At 46.1% G+C, this 15,526-nt stretch overlaps 4 protein-coding genes across 4 annotated transcripts; 2 read left to right on the top strand and 2 right to left on the bottom strand.

Annotated features, from left to right (window-relative positions):
- Window positions 1-141: 141 nt before the first annotated feature.
- Window positions 142-3,464, bottom strand: SERLADRAFT_360689 (uncharacterized protein; the record flags this gene model as incomplete). Its single annotated transcript, XM_007316493.1, has 14 exons — window positions 142-603; window positions 653-993; window positions 1,051-1,111; window positions 1,166-1,379; window positions 1,433-1,509; window positions 1,553-1,657; window positions 1,712-1,805; window positions 1,860-1,960; window positions 2,018-2,147; window positions 2,201-2,263; window positions 2,328-2,379; window positions 2,439-2,471; window positions 2,533-3,042; window positions 3,101-3,464. 13 exons carry the CDS (start codon window positions 2,600-2,602, stop codon window positions 424-426), a joined length of 1,521 nt encoding a protein of 506 aa, XP_007316555.1.
- A 954-nt stretch (window positions 3,465-4,418) lies between these two features.
- Window positions 4,419-6,247, top strand: SERLADRAFT_355265 (uncharacterized protein; the record flags this gene model as incomplete). Its single annotated transcript, XM_007316494.1, has 7 exons — window positions 4,419-4,843; window positions 4,906-5,052; window positions 5,106-5,167; window positions 5,221-5,422; window positions 5,478-5,721; window positions 5,772-5,900; window positions 5,964-6,247. The coding sequence occupies 7 exons, from the start codon at window positions 4,613-4,615 to the stop codon at window positions 6,023-6,025; spliced, it is 1,077 nt and encodes a 358-aa protein (XP_007316556.1).
- A 169-nt stretch (window positions 6,248-6,416) lies between these two features.
- On the top strand, window positions 6,417-10,416 carry SERLADRAFT_463406 (uncharacterized protein; the record flags this gene model as incomplete). The annotated part of the gene is made up of 20 exons (XM_007316495.1): window positions 6,417-6,596; window positions 6,698-6,730; window positions 6,796-6,804; window positions 6,859-6,901; window positions 6,953-7,015; window positions 7,073-7,202; window positions 7,266-7,366; window positions 7,416-7,509; window positions 7,560-7,646; window positions 7,704-7,780; window positions 7,836-7,950; window positions 8,021-8,122; window positions 8,182-8,242; window positions 8,302-8,336; window positions 8,393-8,624; window positions 8,699-8,778; window positions 8,868-9,000; window positions 9,054-9,498; window positions 9,555-10,079; window positions 10,139-10,416. The coding sequence occupies 18 exons, from the start codon at window positions 6,515-6,517 to the stop codon at window positions 9,101-9,103; spliced, it is 1,527 nt and encodes a 508-aa protein (XP_007316557.1).
- A 4,630-nt stretch (window positions 10,417-15,046) lies between these two features.
- Window positions 15,047-15,253, bottom strand: SERLADRAFT_343484 (uncharacterized protein; the record flags this gene model as incomplete). Its single annotated transcript, XM_007316496.1, has 1 exon — window positions 15,047-15,253. A coding segment is annotated over one exon (207 nt), but the record flags the coding sequence as incomplete, so codon positions are not given.
- Window positions 15,254-15,526: the final 273 nt, after the last annotated feature.

The following is a 15,526-nucleotide window of genomic DNA, read 5'->3' on the forward strand; positions in this document are numbered from 1 at the left end:
TGACCGACTTTGGACACGACTCCCTGATCTTTGACGTAGAAATAGAAATAGCAGGATCAGATATGTATTTGACACCCCTAGTCGCAGCTTAAAGTGTTTACGAGAGGCGTGGATGACTTCAACAATCCCGACAGCAAATGGCTCATGCGTAATTCGTCCTTGTATGACGCGGCTGAAGATTATTGTTCACCATTGATGATGGTGAAGAAAGTGATGCTTCGGGGAATAGAACATGAAGTACGCTATTATACATAATGTGAGGATGCGAATACGTGGGAAATGCAGATAGTTATTACGCCCTACTACTGGACTGTACCTCGACCAGAAGTCTATCGAAAAATGCAAAACAAACGAACTCCCGCACAGCGAGATTACAACTTCGTTTTGAATTGTGCTACACTTAGCGGTTGATCTAGAAAGCTCTTATATTAGCAAAAATATACATACGCCCGAATGGGTGGGATACGTACACGTAGTGTTGTAGAGGTTATCAGCTGGTGTCAGACCGACGTGCGAGTGGATAGCGCTAGCATCAACCATTTGTGGGACGAGTTCATCGATGGAGCGTGCACCAATGAGACGCATGTTCATCTCAAGCTCATCCTGCGGATGATGTTAGACCAAAGTCAATTTACAAAACCTGAACACTTACGCGGAAGATCTGGAAGGCCTTCTCCACACCCTCCTGGCCATAGGCACAGAAAGAGTACATGAAAGCACGTCCAACACCAACAGCCTTGGCACCCAACGCAATAGCTTTGAGGACATCGCTTGCACGACGAATACCACCATCAACGAACACCTCGAATTTGGGGTTGGGCCAAGGACCACGAGTCTTGAGTGCCTCAACGACTTCAATCAAGTTCTCAATTCCTGAACGAGCTGTGTCGAGCTGACGACCACCGTGGTTAGAGAGGACAATGCCCTGTACGCCGTAGTCATAAGCCAAGAGAGCGTCCTCAGGGGTAGCAACACCCTTGAGAACGATAGGCACTAATAACGACTGTTTAGACCCTTAACGAAGGGAGGTGTTAATGAGTTGAGACTCACTGTTGGTAATGCTCTTGAACCAGGGAATATCCTTCCATGACAAACTGGGGTCGATGAAAGACTGCGAGTCGACTTAATTGATGTTAAACTGGTAAAAACAATGGCTAAAACTCACGCTGATGGCACGAGCGACACCTTCGTTTTTCTTGACGCCGTCCTGACCTTCTTGCACCTTGGCAACACCAGACTCGTCGACGAATTTCATGCGCATGTCCTTCTCCCGACGACCGAGCTGAGGAGCATCAACAGTGATGAACAGACCCTTCACCCCACGTTTCTCGGCGTGCTGGACGTATTTCTTGGTAATCTCTCGGTCACGGTTGACGTATCTGTACCAGAGGGTAAGGATATTGTAATGCACGCAGACATGAGAGATACGTACAGTTGAAGGAATTGGACTTGTCCGGGAACAGCAGCATCAACGATCTCATCAAACGAGCAGGAAGCAAGCGTAGGTATCTTGATGATAAAAGGAAAAGATGAGAGTATGTATCAACTATACGAACATGTCCTTACTCACCATCTGGATGACACCATGTTTACCAGCAGCTCTCGTCAAGTTGAGCTCGCCGTCAGGGTGTCCAAGTTTGCCGAGGGCAGTGGCGGACTAAAGTGACTGTTAAGCAGACTTTTAGGGGCTTTGGATGCCATTGGGACGTACGATGTAGACAGGAAGCGTGGACCTTTGTCCAAGAATCGTCGTTGACCAATCAACTGTAGACACGTCCCGAAGAATACGGGGACGGAACCATATACTACACCCGAAATATCTTAGTAATTAGCTGCGGGACTAAATGAAGGAGTATTACCGTTGATAAGCAGCACGATTTTCACGGATAGTGATTTCATCATCAGATGCCGAGGAGTAGTATGCCCAAGCCTTGGCAGGGAGGATAGCTTTCGCGACAGCCTAGAACAACAGAAATAAGCTTATTTTGTTTGGTGACATATTTACAACCAAAGTAACCTCGAAGTCGTGAAGATTGATGATCTCATCAATCGAAGGACGGGCAGCCATGAGTGCTTCGTGTTTCCTGTCTTCATCGGTCAATTCTTTAACAACCTTCACCACAGTATTAGGATCCACAGCGCCGAGACTAACGGGCGATTAATTAAGGTAATTGATTGAGCATGGTACCATTTAACCCACTGTTTCTCCTTTGGAAGATGTGTCGTGATGGCATCAGGAGGGTGGATGGGGTCATAAGCCTCACTAAGTTCAGGTAAGTGGGTCAGAAAAACTTTACAGAGAAAACGCGAAACAACGTCAAACTTACGTAGCGTCCTTTCCGGCGTACTTGAGGATGATTTTGCTACCACCTGGGTGCTCTATGTAACATTGAAAGAGTCAGCATATAGCGGACTGAGGCAGGTGATGCAGAGCTTACCCGGCAGGAACTCTGTTACGTCGTAAACCTTGCCTGTAAGGACGTGCGAGTAAATTTCTGAGAAACTAAAAGGTAGCTCTCGAGGTAGTCTTACCGTGGACGATAATCCAACAACTCGACGCGCTGGCATGTTCTGCGACGGCTTTTGTGGAGATGAGAGACATTTTTAGTGTCGTGGGCGAAGTGAGCTCAGGACGAGAGAGGATGGGTACGGTGAAAGTTCAAGGAGATGCGCACTTTTGAAAGGCGCCAAGCGGAATCAACGGAAGCCGAACGCATGTTCAGACCCGGTAAGGATGTATATTCATTCCGTGTCGTACATGCCAACCACGAAGGAGAGCCTGTAAAGGATTGGAGAACGCATCATGGAGTCCCTTCGGACTTAGACCGGGAGCTCAGAGTAATGCTCCGAGGCTGCGGTTACCATTGCAGAACGGATTTTGGGTGAAAGTACGACGAATGTCTCTCACGCTATCCTGATGACTTGAAAAGACTTTCTCGCGATTTGGAGCTGATTGACCATTCTAAAGCAAATGCAATACTTGCAAACAATTTGTTTTTGTGCTCCATAAACAAGCTCCGAGCACAGTGGAGCAGGGATGACCTGGGAAAGTGTAATGAGCATCGCATTCTGATCTTAGAAAGAAAACCGGATTGCTGACTGTAAGATGGAGTTCCAGTGTATCCGTTGCACACTCTGAAGCGCCCCTCTAACTCCGAACATCCTTTGAAAATCAGTGATGGAAGATCGTCTATAAACAGTTTCAGAATAACCTGCTTTGCATGTGGTCCACAATACTCCATTAGCTATCCCACCTGTGTACACGGTCGATAAGTATTCCCGTCTAATTAAAAGACGATAAGCGTTTAGATGGGGAAATTTTAGACCAGATTTGCAAGCAACTGAAGAACACACACACGACAACATTGTTACACGTCAAGGTACAAGGTAAGAATGCGCGTGTTGTCGAATAAATGGCCAGAACGCAATGTAGATATGTTCGAGTGGCTGTTTAAGTGAACTCCAGGCTTCGGGGAGTTAGAAGTGATCGACTCCATCTGCCTAATTGGTAAAAAGCCAAATACATACAAGCAAACATAGCTTATTCACTCTGGCTCCAAATCACTCTTATCAATTTTGGAAAGAGTGTTTCATCCAATGTTATCTCCATGATGCTCCCATGCTTACCATTGTTGCAGATACCGATATCCACGTGTATTTTCATACTAGGCTCCTCTTCTCCAGTGTTATCGGGTGAAACCGTCAACCATTCAAAACTGCACTCCTACAAAAATACACATGTTCCAGAAAGCAGTGACAGGTACCATACCATACGCCAAGCACCGCTCCCGCGCTTCCCTCGAAAGTCCATATCTTTTCTCGACGTCTTGGCTTACATACAAGGTGCTTCTTCGGAACGCTTGTTGGATATCTACAATAATGCCGCACTAGGGCCGTATTGAACCGAGATAATAATATAGCTCATGGCAACATTGCAGATTTCCCCATTGGGAGCATTCTCATTATTGCAGTGGTAACTTGCGTTCTTGACAGCCGCATCAAGGATATCTTTCTTGTCCATTTTCTTTGTGCCATATCATAGGTAGCTCCTGGGTCCATGGTACTGGCTTGGCCTTTTAGTAGTATCGATATCGTCGCGGCACTGGAGTTAAAATTTTGTTTTACCTGCCAGTGTGACCCTGCGATCTTAGCGCATCTTTCTGTGGGAGCACACTACGACTACTAGTAAGTACTAGTAACATTTCTTTGCAAAGTTGCGGGTCACTGCAGTGTCGCACCACGCTATTGATTATAGATTTGGCCCGATACTCGTGGAGATATATTGAGAATCAATTTCCGTTTTCATATTCTCTTCTTCCTCCGTCTGTCCCCGCGGCGGGCTCTGTCCGGTACCCAGCAGTCCGAGTCAGTCCCCTTCAATCGGAGTACTGTCTTGGCATCTTTTTGCTCAGTACGTAACGAAGGTCGTGTATTCGGAATTATACATGATACATTTTTGGCCAAAACAGACAAAAAGTACTACCGGCACCACTTCAATGGTTTATAAGCCCACAGAATTGCCCATACTTTTCAAATCATCAGCCCATTTTTCTTATCTTCCCTCCTAGGCCTCAGCATTTACTTTCTTATCTTCTCTACTTTTGCATTTACAATGGCACCCGGACTTGACTTCTTCAAATCTACGGAATCTACCAGCGCCCCCGTCATCGAAGTCAGCGCAGATGAAGTGCCTGCTGTAACCCCATCAACTGTTGATGACGGTCCTCTTGACCCCAGTGTCTACTACAATGCTCGCCTAGACCCCAAGAACTTCCTTGAGGGCCCTCTTTCATGGAACCCCGCCACCCGACTTCGCCAGATGCTCGCCCGCCCAGGTATTGTTGTAAGTACACTTTTTGTCCCCATTAGTAAATTGGCGGATCTTAAGCTTAATACGTCTCCTAGGTTGCACCTGGTATCTGTGACGGTATCAGTGCCCGCTGTGCCATCGAAGCAGGATTTGAATGCATGTACCAAAGTGGTGCTGCTACTACTGCTTCTCGTCTCGGTCAACCCGATCTGGCCATAGCCACCTTAAACGACTTTGTGCAGGTAAATCACTTTTGCGTTCTTTCTGTGTTAAGTGGTCTGATCTATAGTTTTAGAGTGCACAAATGGTGTGCAGTTTGCAACCCACCATGCCTGTTATCGCTGACGCTGATACTGGGTAGGTTACTTGCCCTTTCTAGTATTGTGGGGGGGACTAAAATGCTTTTTCAGATTTGGTGGACCTGCTATGGTGGCACGTACTGTTACTCAATACGCACGGGCTGGTCTTGCCGGTCTTCACATTGAGGATCAAGTTCAGACCAAGCGCTGTGGTCACTTGATGGGCAAGCAAGTCGTGTCGCGTGAAGAGTTCCTCACTCGTATTCGCGCTGCCGTCATCGCTCGTGATTCGATCCCTGGAGGCTCGGATTTCGTAAGCAACAGCCTAATCAAAGCAAGGCTTCGCGACTAACTAGCATTTCTTGTAGGTCATCATCGGTCGTACAGATTCAGCACAAGTGCTGGGAATGGAAGAAGCCGTTACTCGTCTCAAGCTTGCATCTGATGCTGGTGCAGATGTCTGTTTCATTGAGGGCGTCAAGACGAAAGAGCTTCTTGAAACGACTGTCGCAGCTCTCCACCCCAAACCTGTCCTTGTGAACGTTATCTCTGGTGGCCTTACGCCATCGTTTACCTGCCAGGAGGCCGAAGAAATGGGTGCTAAGATTATTAGTGAGTTTGTCTACTTCGCTAACAATACAGCTCTAATGATAGCTTGACAGTCTTTTCGCTTGTGTCTTGCGTGGCTGCTGTCCACGGTATCCGAGCTGCTATGAGGTCTCTGAAGAAGACCGGGACCGACTTTAGTTCGGCTCAGGGTATGGACCCTAGAGCCTTCTTCGAAGTGATGGGTCAGTTTGGTTCTACTTGTTTTGACCAACCCCATGCTTACAAATATCAATTAATATTATTAGGTCTGGACGAGGTTGTCCAATTAGATGCACGAGCAGGCGGTTCGGCTTTCGCCACTGTCTGATTATTTGTTGCTTGTTGAGTGGGTCTGTGGGTCTGTTAGTTGGTCTTCGCGTTCTCGTTCATCATTCTTCATCACTGTATACGAAATCAAGGTCCTCTAGGCGAGACCACAATGGGTTCTATGAGTGTTTCCATCTGCATCCCTGTCAGCGATAGATTTTATTTACGTCTTGTTTTACCTGTTGCAATCATATAATCGTCCTATGTAAATTTTATGTCTCTACAAATTGTGCGTTGGAGTGATTTCAGTCTGGTCACTGGTGTTTGTTGCTCCAGCTGTGGAAAAGCTACGATGAAAGGCCAATCACAAGCCGAACCAATCATAGCACGGCCTTCCGTCGGTGTGTGACGGGCCGATTTCCTGCACTCCGTTCCGGTTCTCACTGTGCGGTGGGTCAGAGTACGTTACTCCGTTATTCTTTGCTTTTCGAACTCTGACGAGCATCTTTCCTTCCTTGAGCGCCAGGGTTTCTGTACACGCCTTTGCAACATGGCCACCACGGAGAAGCTTATATCAGGCCAGACTGTTGCCCTGCATAATAGCCGGGAAAGTTGTTGGATCATCGTGCACGGTATGTTTTGGCCAATTCCAACGAACGAGTGGCTGTTTTGTCATTTGAAGAGTTTTTTGTGTGATGGAGTTGGGAGGGCTAATTGATGTTTGTATCTGCAGGAAAGGTTTATGATGTCACTGATTTTCTAGACGGTAAGCTTCCATTTACTAATTTGAGGTGGTGGTATTTACTCATATTCTTCACTGCAAACTTGAAGATCATCCTGGTAGGCAATCATTCATGCTAGACAGGTAAAATTTATACTTATGTTCGTATGTAGGAGGTAGCAGGATCATTCTTAAGTATGCTGGAAAAGATGCCACGTATGTATTCTGCCATTTTACACTTCACTTTCAACTGAAGAACCACGACAGCGCTGCATACGATCCTATTCACCCTCCAGACGCCATTACGACCAACCTCACCCCTGATAAGCAGTATGTACTACGCGTTTAGCTCAGCATAATAACGATAATTCAACTCATTGATTGTAGCTTGGGAGCTGTAGAGCCAGATACAGTAGAGAAGGAAGAAATTATAATCACGGCTGAAGAGATAGCTCGTCAAAAGCGTGTCGACTCTAGGCCACCGCTCTCTGAGATTCTAAATTTGCACGACTTTGAGGTACGTCTATCTCAGCTGAGGGCATACATATAGGTGTAATTAAGATTAACATATTACCTCCAGGCGATTGCAAAGGATGTCATGCACGAGAAAGCTTGGGCGTACTACTCCTCTGCCGCAGATGACGAAATCACAAACCGAGAGAACCATGCTGCATTTCACAGGTAACCTTCCAAGTCTACTTTATCATTCTCCTTAACTTACAGACCCAAGGATATGGTTCCGTCCTCGCATATTGCGGGATGTAACTCAAGTCGATTGGTCTACTACCATCCTGGGCCAAAAATCTAGCATGCCTCTTTACATTGTAAGCACGATGCTCAAACGTGGAGATAGTAAAGACTAAAAAGTCGACAGACTGCCACTGCTCTCGGTAAACTCGGGCATCCCGACGGAGAGCTCAACTTGACGAGAGCTGCCGCGAAACACGGAATTATTCAAATGGTTCCTTACCTTGTTCTCCTTGTGGCGTATACGCATATATACTGATTTCGCATTCAGATTCCAACTCTGGCTTCATGTTCATTTGACGAAATAGTTGATGCAGCCCAGCCAGGGCAAAACCAGTTTCTGCAATTGTGAGCGCTAATAAATCACTCCTTGTGATAATTCTGGTCCTAATGGAGGTTACAGATACGTTAACAAGGATAGAGCAATCACCAAACGCATTGTAGAGCATGCAGAAGAGCGAGGCATCAAAGGTCTCTTCATCACTGTTGATGCTCCACAGCTTGGTAGACGGGAGAAGGTACGGCTTTCTATTTACCAGCGGCAATAGAATCGAATCAAAGTCATACTTCCCTTCTTTACTCTACCAGGACATGCGTCAGAAATTCGAGGCAGAAGACCCATCAGAAGTCAGTAAATCCGGTCAGCAAAGTGGGGTTGATAGGTCACAAGGAGCCGCCCGTGCTATCAGCGTACGTGTTTCACCTGTTATATTAACGATGAAGCTGCGTTAAAATGGCCGTTTGTTCAGTCTTTCATTGATCCAAGCTTGAGCTGGGCAGACCTGAAATGGTTCAAGAGTATCACGAAGAGTGCGTGTTATTTTTGAAGACTGGGTGTCGTGTTCGGAAGTTTGATTACCGTTATCCAGTGCCTCTTATCCTTAAAGGTGTACAATGCTGGGAAGTCCGTATTTCCCATCTGTCTGCGATGCCATGTGCTGATTAAGATGACCCTGCTAGGATGCTCTCGAAGCATATGATAACAACATGGCCGGTGTTGTTCTTTCTAACCACGGCGGACGTCAGCTTGACTTTGCTCGTTCCGGAATAGAAATTCTTGTGGAAGTGGTAACGAAACTGAAGGAAAAAAGAGGACTTACGTTTCCCAATGAAAAATTCCAATTGTTTGTAGACGGCGGTGTACGGCGAGCGACTGATGTTCTCAAAGCCGTTGCTCTTGGCGCGACTGCGGGTACGTTTCTGATGGAAAGTCCGGTCTGCCTGAAGAGAGCTAACGCTTTTCCGTCACTTCTCGAAATTTCGTAGTTGGCGTGGGTCGCCCGTTCCTTTATGCGTATTCGTCATATGGAGCCGACGGAATGGACAAAGCGCTACAGATTTTGCATGTACGTCATGAATCTTCCTTTGGTTAGCGGGATCGCTGACGATAGCGATTACCGGACGATATCCATTTCCTGTCTGACATGTTCCGCAGGATGAATTCGAGATGAATATGCGACTCTTGGGGGCACGCTCCATGAAAGAAGTCGTACCCGAGATGGTCGACGCATCAAATATCCACACGCATATTGTGGCTGTTCCAAGTGACAACTTGTATGAGAGCAATTGTGCGTGATTCACCGTGTTCTAGAATCGCTCGTCACTTAACACATCTTGGCAGACGAACGGTTGCAAGGTGCGCGTCTCAAAGAGTTGCAAGCGAAGTTGTAGATAAGGATAGAGGTGTGAACTCATCTGGAGAGGTTCTTGGAAACCGGTGGAATCATTAGTATGCATTTTTCGAACTTGCCATTTACTGTCAAATCTCTCGTTGTTCTTTGCTATTTGCTGTGGAACGCACATCTAAATGTACAAATATATATCACATGTATATATTCCAGGTTTTGGAGCCCGAAAAGTGCAGATTACTTGGCGGGAATAGTCGTGAGTGGAGATAACCTAGAGTAAGCGAATTACGAGTCGATTCCTGGTTTCTAGAATGATAACAATGGTGAAGGGAACATATGACCATGTTCAAGCACCTCAAGTACGAGACTAGCCTGGCATCCGAATGGCCAGAAGAGGGGCTAGTCTATGCAAGAAGTTCTTCGTGTACGTTGAAGTATCTGGATATTCCATGAGAACTACGGTATTCATCTCGGAATCAATTAAAAGTACACACCGAACAACCTTGCCCATAGCGCGACATGTTCCCGTGCCGTTTTCGTCCCACTTTACAATCCAACGACCGAGGATCTCGCCTTTCGTATTTAGCGTCTCGGCTATCGTCTCTTCTCGCCCCTGCACGCCCACCTTGGAGGGTGTGCTAGAATTCTCTTTGGAAGGGGGGAGAATGATCTGCTCCGCGAGCTCCCACTTGGCGAACGGCCGTTTTGTCTCGACGAGGAAGTTGACGTCGTAGACGCGGGTGACGAGTTTGTGTAGGCGAATAGTAAGTGTGGTCATCTCAAGACCTTCCATGCCGTCGTTCTCGCTTGGAGAAAGACGGCGAAGATCTGTCACGTATGGACCGCCACACCAAGCGACGAGAGCGGTCGATACGGCGCTTGTGGATAAAGCGGTGGTGGCTAGGGCGATGCGAGCGGTGGTAGGGAGAGAAGATTCGATGCCGAATATGAAGGGCGCCATTGTGAAAGAAAGACCAAGAGAAGAGAGAGAAAAGACTTTGAGACGACGGAATGTTTTGGTGAGAGGACCATGATAGGCAGCATTGTTGTCTTCCCGGTCTGATGGGGGGCTCTTTAGGGTGGATGTGGTATCATTGGATGCGTTGGAGGAAGAAGTAGACAGGAAACGAGAACAAAGGTGAGTGCTGGAGTGTGATGGCGGTAAGGATGGATGGAAAAGGACTGAACGCTGGAGGGATGGTTGTCTCCAGCGCAGACCGAGATTGACGAGTCGCAGCATACGGAGCGGAAAAGTGTGCGTCAGCCAAATGACCACCTCGCACTCAGCAGGTCACGTGTAGTCATATGTAGTCATCATACATGTAGTCCAGTCATAATCATCATATCATTCAATATGGTAGAAGACCCAACAGCCATCAGGGTAAAGTGTGGTATGCTTGCCCAGCACAATAATATTTTGAAGTTTTTGTTTTTGTCAGTCTGTTGCCTATAGGCTGATTGAAAATGTGGCTACAGTGGTGAAATAGGCTTGGCTTCTCTGCTACTCTAAGCTACAAGCTCAAAAGAACTTGAAAAAATATCATGTATACCAAAAATGACCAGTTTTGTCTTCTGATTCAGAACATACTGTATAGTCAAAATAGCTTTTTTCTCCTGTTGGAAGTAAACTCAGTCAATCAGAAATATGGCTGAGAGTAAGGTAGGCTGCAAGCACCAGTGTTGTAAAGAGTCAATATTGACCCCTTGACCTTCCGACAGCGTCAGTTGATTGACCTTGGGTCAGACAGGGTCAGACCATGTCAATGGGGTCAACATGTGACCTAGACACGGTTTGTTGATTTTGTGGAGTAGTTAGCTAAGTACATATCAGAGTCTGCTAGCTCTAGTAGGCTAGTACAGGGAGGTAGTACTTCAGGTGGTTAACATATAAGAGAATGGGCTGTTAGAATATTTGCCTTGTCCCTCTTTGAATTGAGTCTCAGCCTGATGGTCAACAAGTCTTCACTGTGGAAAATTCATGTTTTTTAAAGATAAGACTAAAGGGATCAAAACAACAATATGCACAAGGAATCATCCCACGAGCTGTTCACTACAGCTGACAATCATCTGTTCACAACTGTTTCCAATAATCTTATTAGCGAGGCAACTGCAGCTGACAACGATATTGGTGAGCCTTGCTGCTCAACTGTTACAACCAAGAGTTTGTTACTCCGGCGCACAACTTCAGACAAGCTATAGAGAGGATGATGAGGGAGTGGTTACCCTTTAGGCTTCAACAAGTTAGTTGTGAGGATACAACAGGAGGACTCGCTGAGGAGTCTCCTGGATCTACTGAGGTATATATACTAATACAGAGTGTTTGTACTTATGTACTGTACAGTTAATAAAAGCAGTGGCTGATGATGTCAGAGGGCGCAGCCCGTGTGACCAGCTCCACTGCGTGAGAGACTTGTAGCTAAAATAAGAATAAAGGCAGCATACCGCGAGAAGGTGGAGTTTGAACAAAATGGAAAGTGCCGCGTGGCACTGTGTGTGTAACAACCAAGAGTTAGTTACTCTGGCGCACACAGGAACACACTATAAAGGTAGTGAATGGGGAGTGGTTACCCCTTAGGCTGCAGAGAGTTTGTTGGTTAACAACAGGAGGACTCGCTGAGGAGTCTCCTGGATCTATTGGGGTATATATACTAATACAGAGTGTTTGTACTTATGTATTGTACAGTTGATAAAGTTAGTGGCTGATGATGTCACGGGGCCTAGCCTGCATGACCAGCTCCACTGTGTGAGAGAGTTGTATCTAAAATAAGAAGAAGGCAATGCGGTGCGAGAAAGAGGAGTTTGAACAAAAGGGGAAGTGCCGTGTGGCACCATGTGTGAAAGCTAAAGTGTACAAGGTTAAAGCGGAGAATGAAAAAGAAAGAAAGGTCCGAAAATTGTGTTATCGTAACACTACTCCCCTTCTAAGGCTCGACTTCCAGGCGAGACCAAATACCGGAGGTAGTAGTTAAATTTTCGGGCATAGGTTGAAAAAGAGAATCAAAAAGATTTGAATCTATGCCTCTAAGCTTCCTAGGAGCTGAGGGATTCTTAGCATAGAATTTGCGAACAGCGTTGCAGGAATTGTCCAGATGGGCTTCTGGTTCCCACATTCTGTCCTTGTCTCCATAGCCCTTCCATAGGACTAGGAACTCTAATTTGCCACGCTTCAAGCGTGCATCCACCACCCGTTCGACTTCGAACTCTTCTTCACCTTCCTGGGTGACTACAACCAGTCCGGGCCGGTCTACACGCTGTCCCGGCAGCGGCCCTTTGTAGGGTTTTACACGGCTAATGTTGACCGTGGGTACTACCCTCATTCATTTTGGGATTTCCAGCTCCACTGCGTTGGGTTTGAATTCCTTAATCCGGTAAGGGCCAATCCATTTTTCGGTCAGTTTTCTAGACTGCCAATCTATTAACTTTAAATGGTCGGTATCTAACCAGACCAGGTCATTGATCTTGTAGTCAGGGGCCTTAGAGCGTCTACGCTCTGCCCTGTCTTTCATCTACTCTGCAGTTTTGAATAGCGCCTTGTGCGTTTCGTCTAAGACAGACTTCATGTCTTTGGCCATGTTCCCAGCAGCCTTGTTCTTGCTTTTACCAGGTTCTACACCCATTCTGGGGAGGTACGATCTAGTAACCTCGAACAGTGCCTTTCCTGTAGCCGATGACTGTTTAATATTGTATGAGAACTGGGCTATCTTTAGCCACTTGGCCCAATCCGTCTGCCTGTCATTAATAAATATCTGGAGATATTGTTTCAACTCCTGGTTGAGTCTCTCCGTTTGTCCATCAGTCTGCGGATGGAACACCGTTGATAATTTAGGTTTGATGCCCAGCATCCGGCATAATTCTTTCGTAAATTCGCTAGCAAATTGAAGTCCTCTATCGGAGATAACCGTTTCTGGTAACCCATGGATAGACCATACAAAATCTTTAAATAAATCTGCCGTACCAGCGGCAGTAATAGTTTTGTTGGTGGGTATGAATACCACTTCTTTGGAGAAGCGATCTGCTACCACCATTACTGAATCATACCCATTTGACTCGGGCAGATCCGTTGTGAAATCAACCAATATATCTTGCCAGGGACCAGCTGGTATCGGATTCGGCATAAGTTTACCAGCTGGCGGTTGGTGAGAATTCTTAGCCATGGCACATCTCAGACAGGATTTTACGTATTCCTGTACGTCTTTGACCATGCCAGGCCACATGTAGTTTCTGGAGATCAACTCCATTGTTCGTTGCCACCCAGGGTGCCCAGCCACTGGAGTGTCATAATGTCTATCTATTGCCTTGATCCTTGTGGACTCAGGCACACAGATTTTGTTTTTAAAATGGAAGAGCCCGTCTTCCCATAAATAGTTTTCATTGCCGTCAAGGCGTGCCTTCTCTTCTGAGGAAATGTCTTTCTTGAAGACTTCTAGAAGATCGGAATCCTGCCCAATTCTAACATCGGCAACCCTTGATTGGTCTATCAGGGTAACACCTTTGTTGTCATCTTCGATGCCGTTGGCATGATCCTCTCTTCTGGACAAAGTGTCCGCTTTTCCCATAGAGCTTCCAGGCTTATGAATTAATTTATAATTAAACCTTGACAAGTATACCGCGTAGCGGGCCTGTCTTCGGTTCAAGTCTCGGGCCGTCATAAAATACTCCAGATTCTTATGATCAGTCCAAATTTCAAATTGGTGCCTAGCACCTTCTAAGTAGTGCTGCCAGTGCTCTAGAGCTCTAATGATGGCCAGCATCTCCTTATCATATATTTGATAGTTGCGCTCTGTAGGCGACAAACTATGCGATAAATAGGCACAAGGCCTCCAAAGATCGTCAGGGCATTGAATTGAAATATGGGCGCCATTGTAAACACCTGTTTAAGCTTATCAAAAGCTTCTTGTTCCTTAGCACCCCAGTGCCAAACAATGTCCTTTTTAGTGAGATCGTTCAATGGTCTTGTGATTTTTGCGAAGTTTTTGATAAACCTTCGGTAGAAATTGCCTAAGCCAAGGAAGGCCCTAACTCCTTTGACGCGAGTAGGTTCTGGCCAGTCCAATATAGCTTGAACTTTCTCAGGATCCATCCTGATACCGTTCTGGCCTATGATCATACCGAGGAAGTTTACTTCCTTCACCTTAAAATTACACTTTTCGGGTTTGATGAATAGGTCCCGTTCCTGTAAGCGTTGAAGGACTTCTTGCACGATCCTGTCATGCTCAGCCTTATTGTCCGACTTCGTAAATATTAACAAATCGTCAATGTAAATGACAACACAGTTCTCCATATCCGCAAAGATCTCATTCATCATGCTCTGGAAGGTTGCCGGTGAATTGGTCAACCCAAAGAACATAACGAGGGGTTCAAAGGATCCTCGGTGGCACGTGAACACGGCCTTCCAAGCATCAGTTTCTTTGATTCGTACATTATTGTACCCCCATCTGAGATCCATCTTTGTCAAGATCTTGGCATCAGCCAATTTGTCTACTAGCTGACTGATCAAAGGTAGCGGATATGCATTTTTAACCGTGTGCTGATTCACATAACAATAGTCTATAATCATACACTTCTTACCATCCTTTTTAGGAATGAAGAACACCGGGGACGTCATAGGGCTTTTGGAAGATCTGATGTAACCCTTCCTAAGCTGCTCGTCTATGAAACTTGAGACCTCATCTCTTTCTGGAGCAGAGAGGGGAATCATGTGTCCTTTTCTCGGTTTGAAAGTGTCCTTCAAATCTATTGCATGGTCCCAAGGCTTAGCCTCTGGGAAGCGCTCTGACTTATGTTTAGAAAAGACTTTCCAGAAGTCATGGTACTCGGGAGGTACCAGCCTCTTAATCTCTTCCTCGGGTTTTACCTCATCATCGTCCTCGTCAATCTTTTCTAAAGATCTGAGCTCATAAACGTGACCAGCGTTTATCTTTTCAAGACGCTCATTGTGACGGACATGATTCGGTTTACCCAAGTTTACACACTCCTGAGGGCAACATGACAATGTGACAACCCCTGTCTGCCAGTTGATCTCAGGATTGTGTTTAAATAGCCAGGTCCAGCCCAAGATTAAATTAATCTTCCCTAGTTGGGTAGCTTTGGCGGTGACTCGTTCTCTGTGTCCTTGGTATTCGACAACAAAAGAACATTTGTGCGTGATGCAGCCACCCGTGTTAAGCGTACCGTCAACGTTATAGACGGGAATAGATACATCTCATTTTACAAGGGGGAGTCCAATTTGCTCCGCCCAGACCTGATCTATGAAGATTCTGTTAGCGCCTGAATCAAGCAGTGCGCTGGTTGGGTGTACTATGCCCCGGGCAAGGTTTTCCACACCAATGTCTAAACAGATCTCTTTTTGGAATAAATATGTGCGCATCAACACACGCCTTGGGATTTTGGGAAAGGGTGGCTCCAACAAAGAAGAAGGGGTATCGCAAGTTACATGTTTTTCTATTTTATTTTTACCAGAATCAAG

Source organism: Serpula lacrymans (genome assembly GCF_000218685.1).
Source record: "Serpula lacrymans var. lacrymans S7.9 unplaced genomic scaffold SERLAscaffold_5, whole genome shotgun sequence".
In the NCBI taxonomy this organism is placed as follows: domain Eukaryota; kingdom Fungi; phylum Basidiomycota; class Agaricomycetes; order Boletales; family Serpulaceae; genus Serpula; species Serpula lacrymans.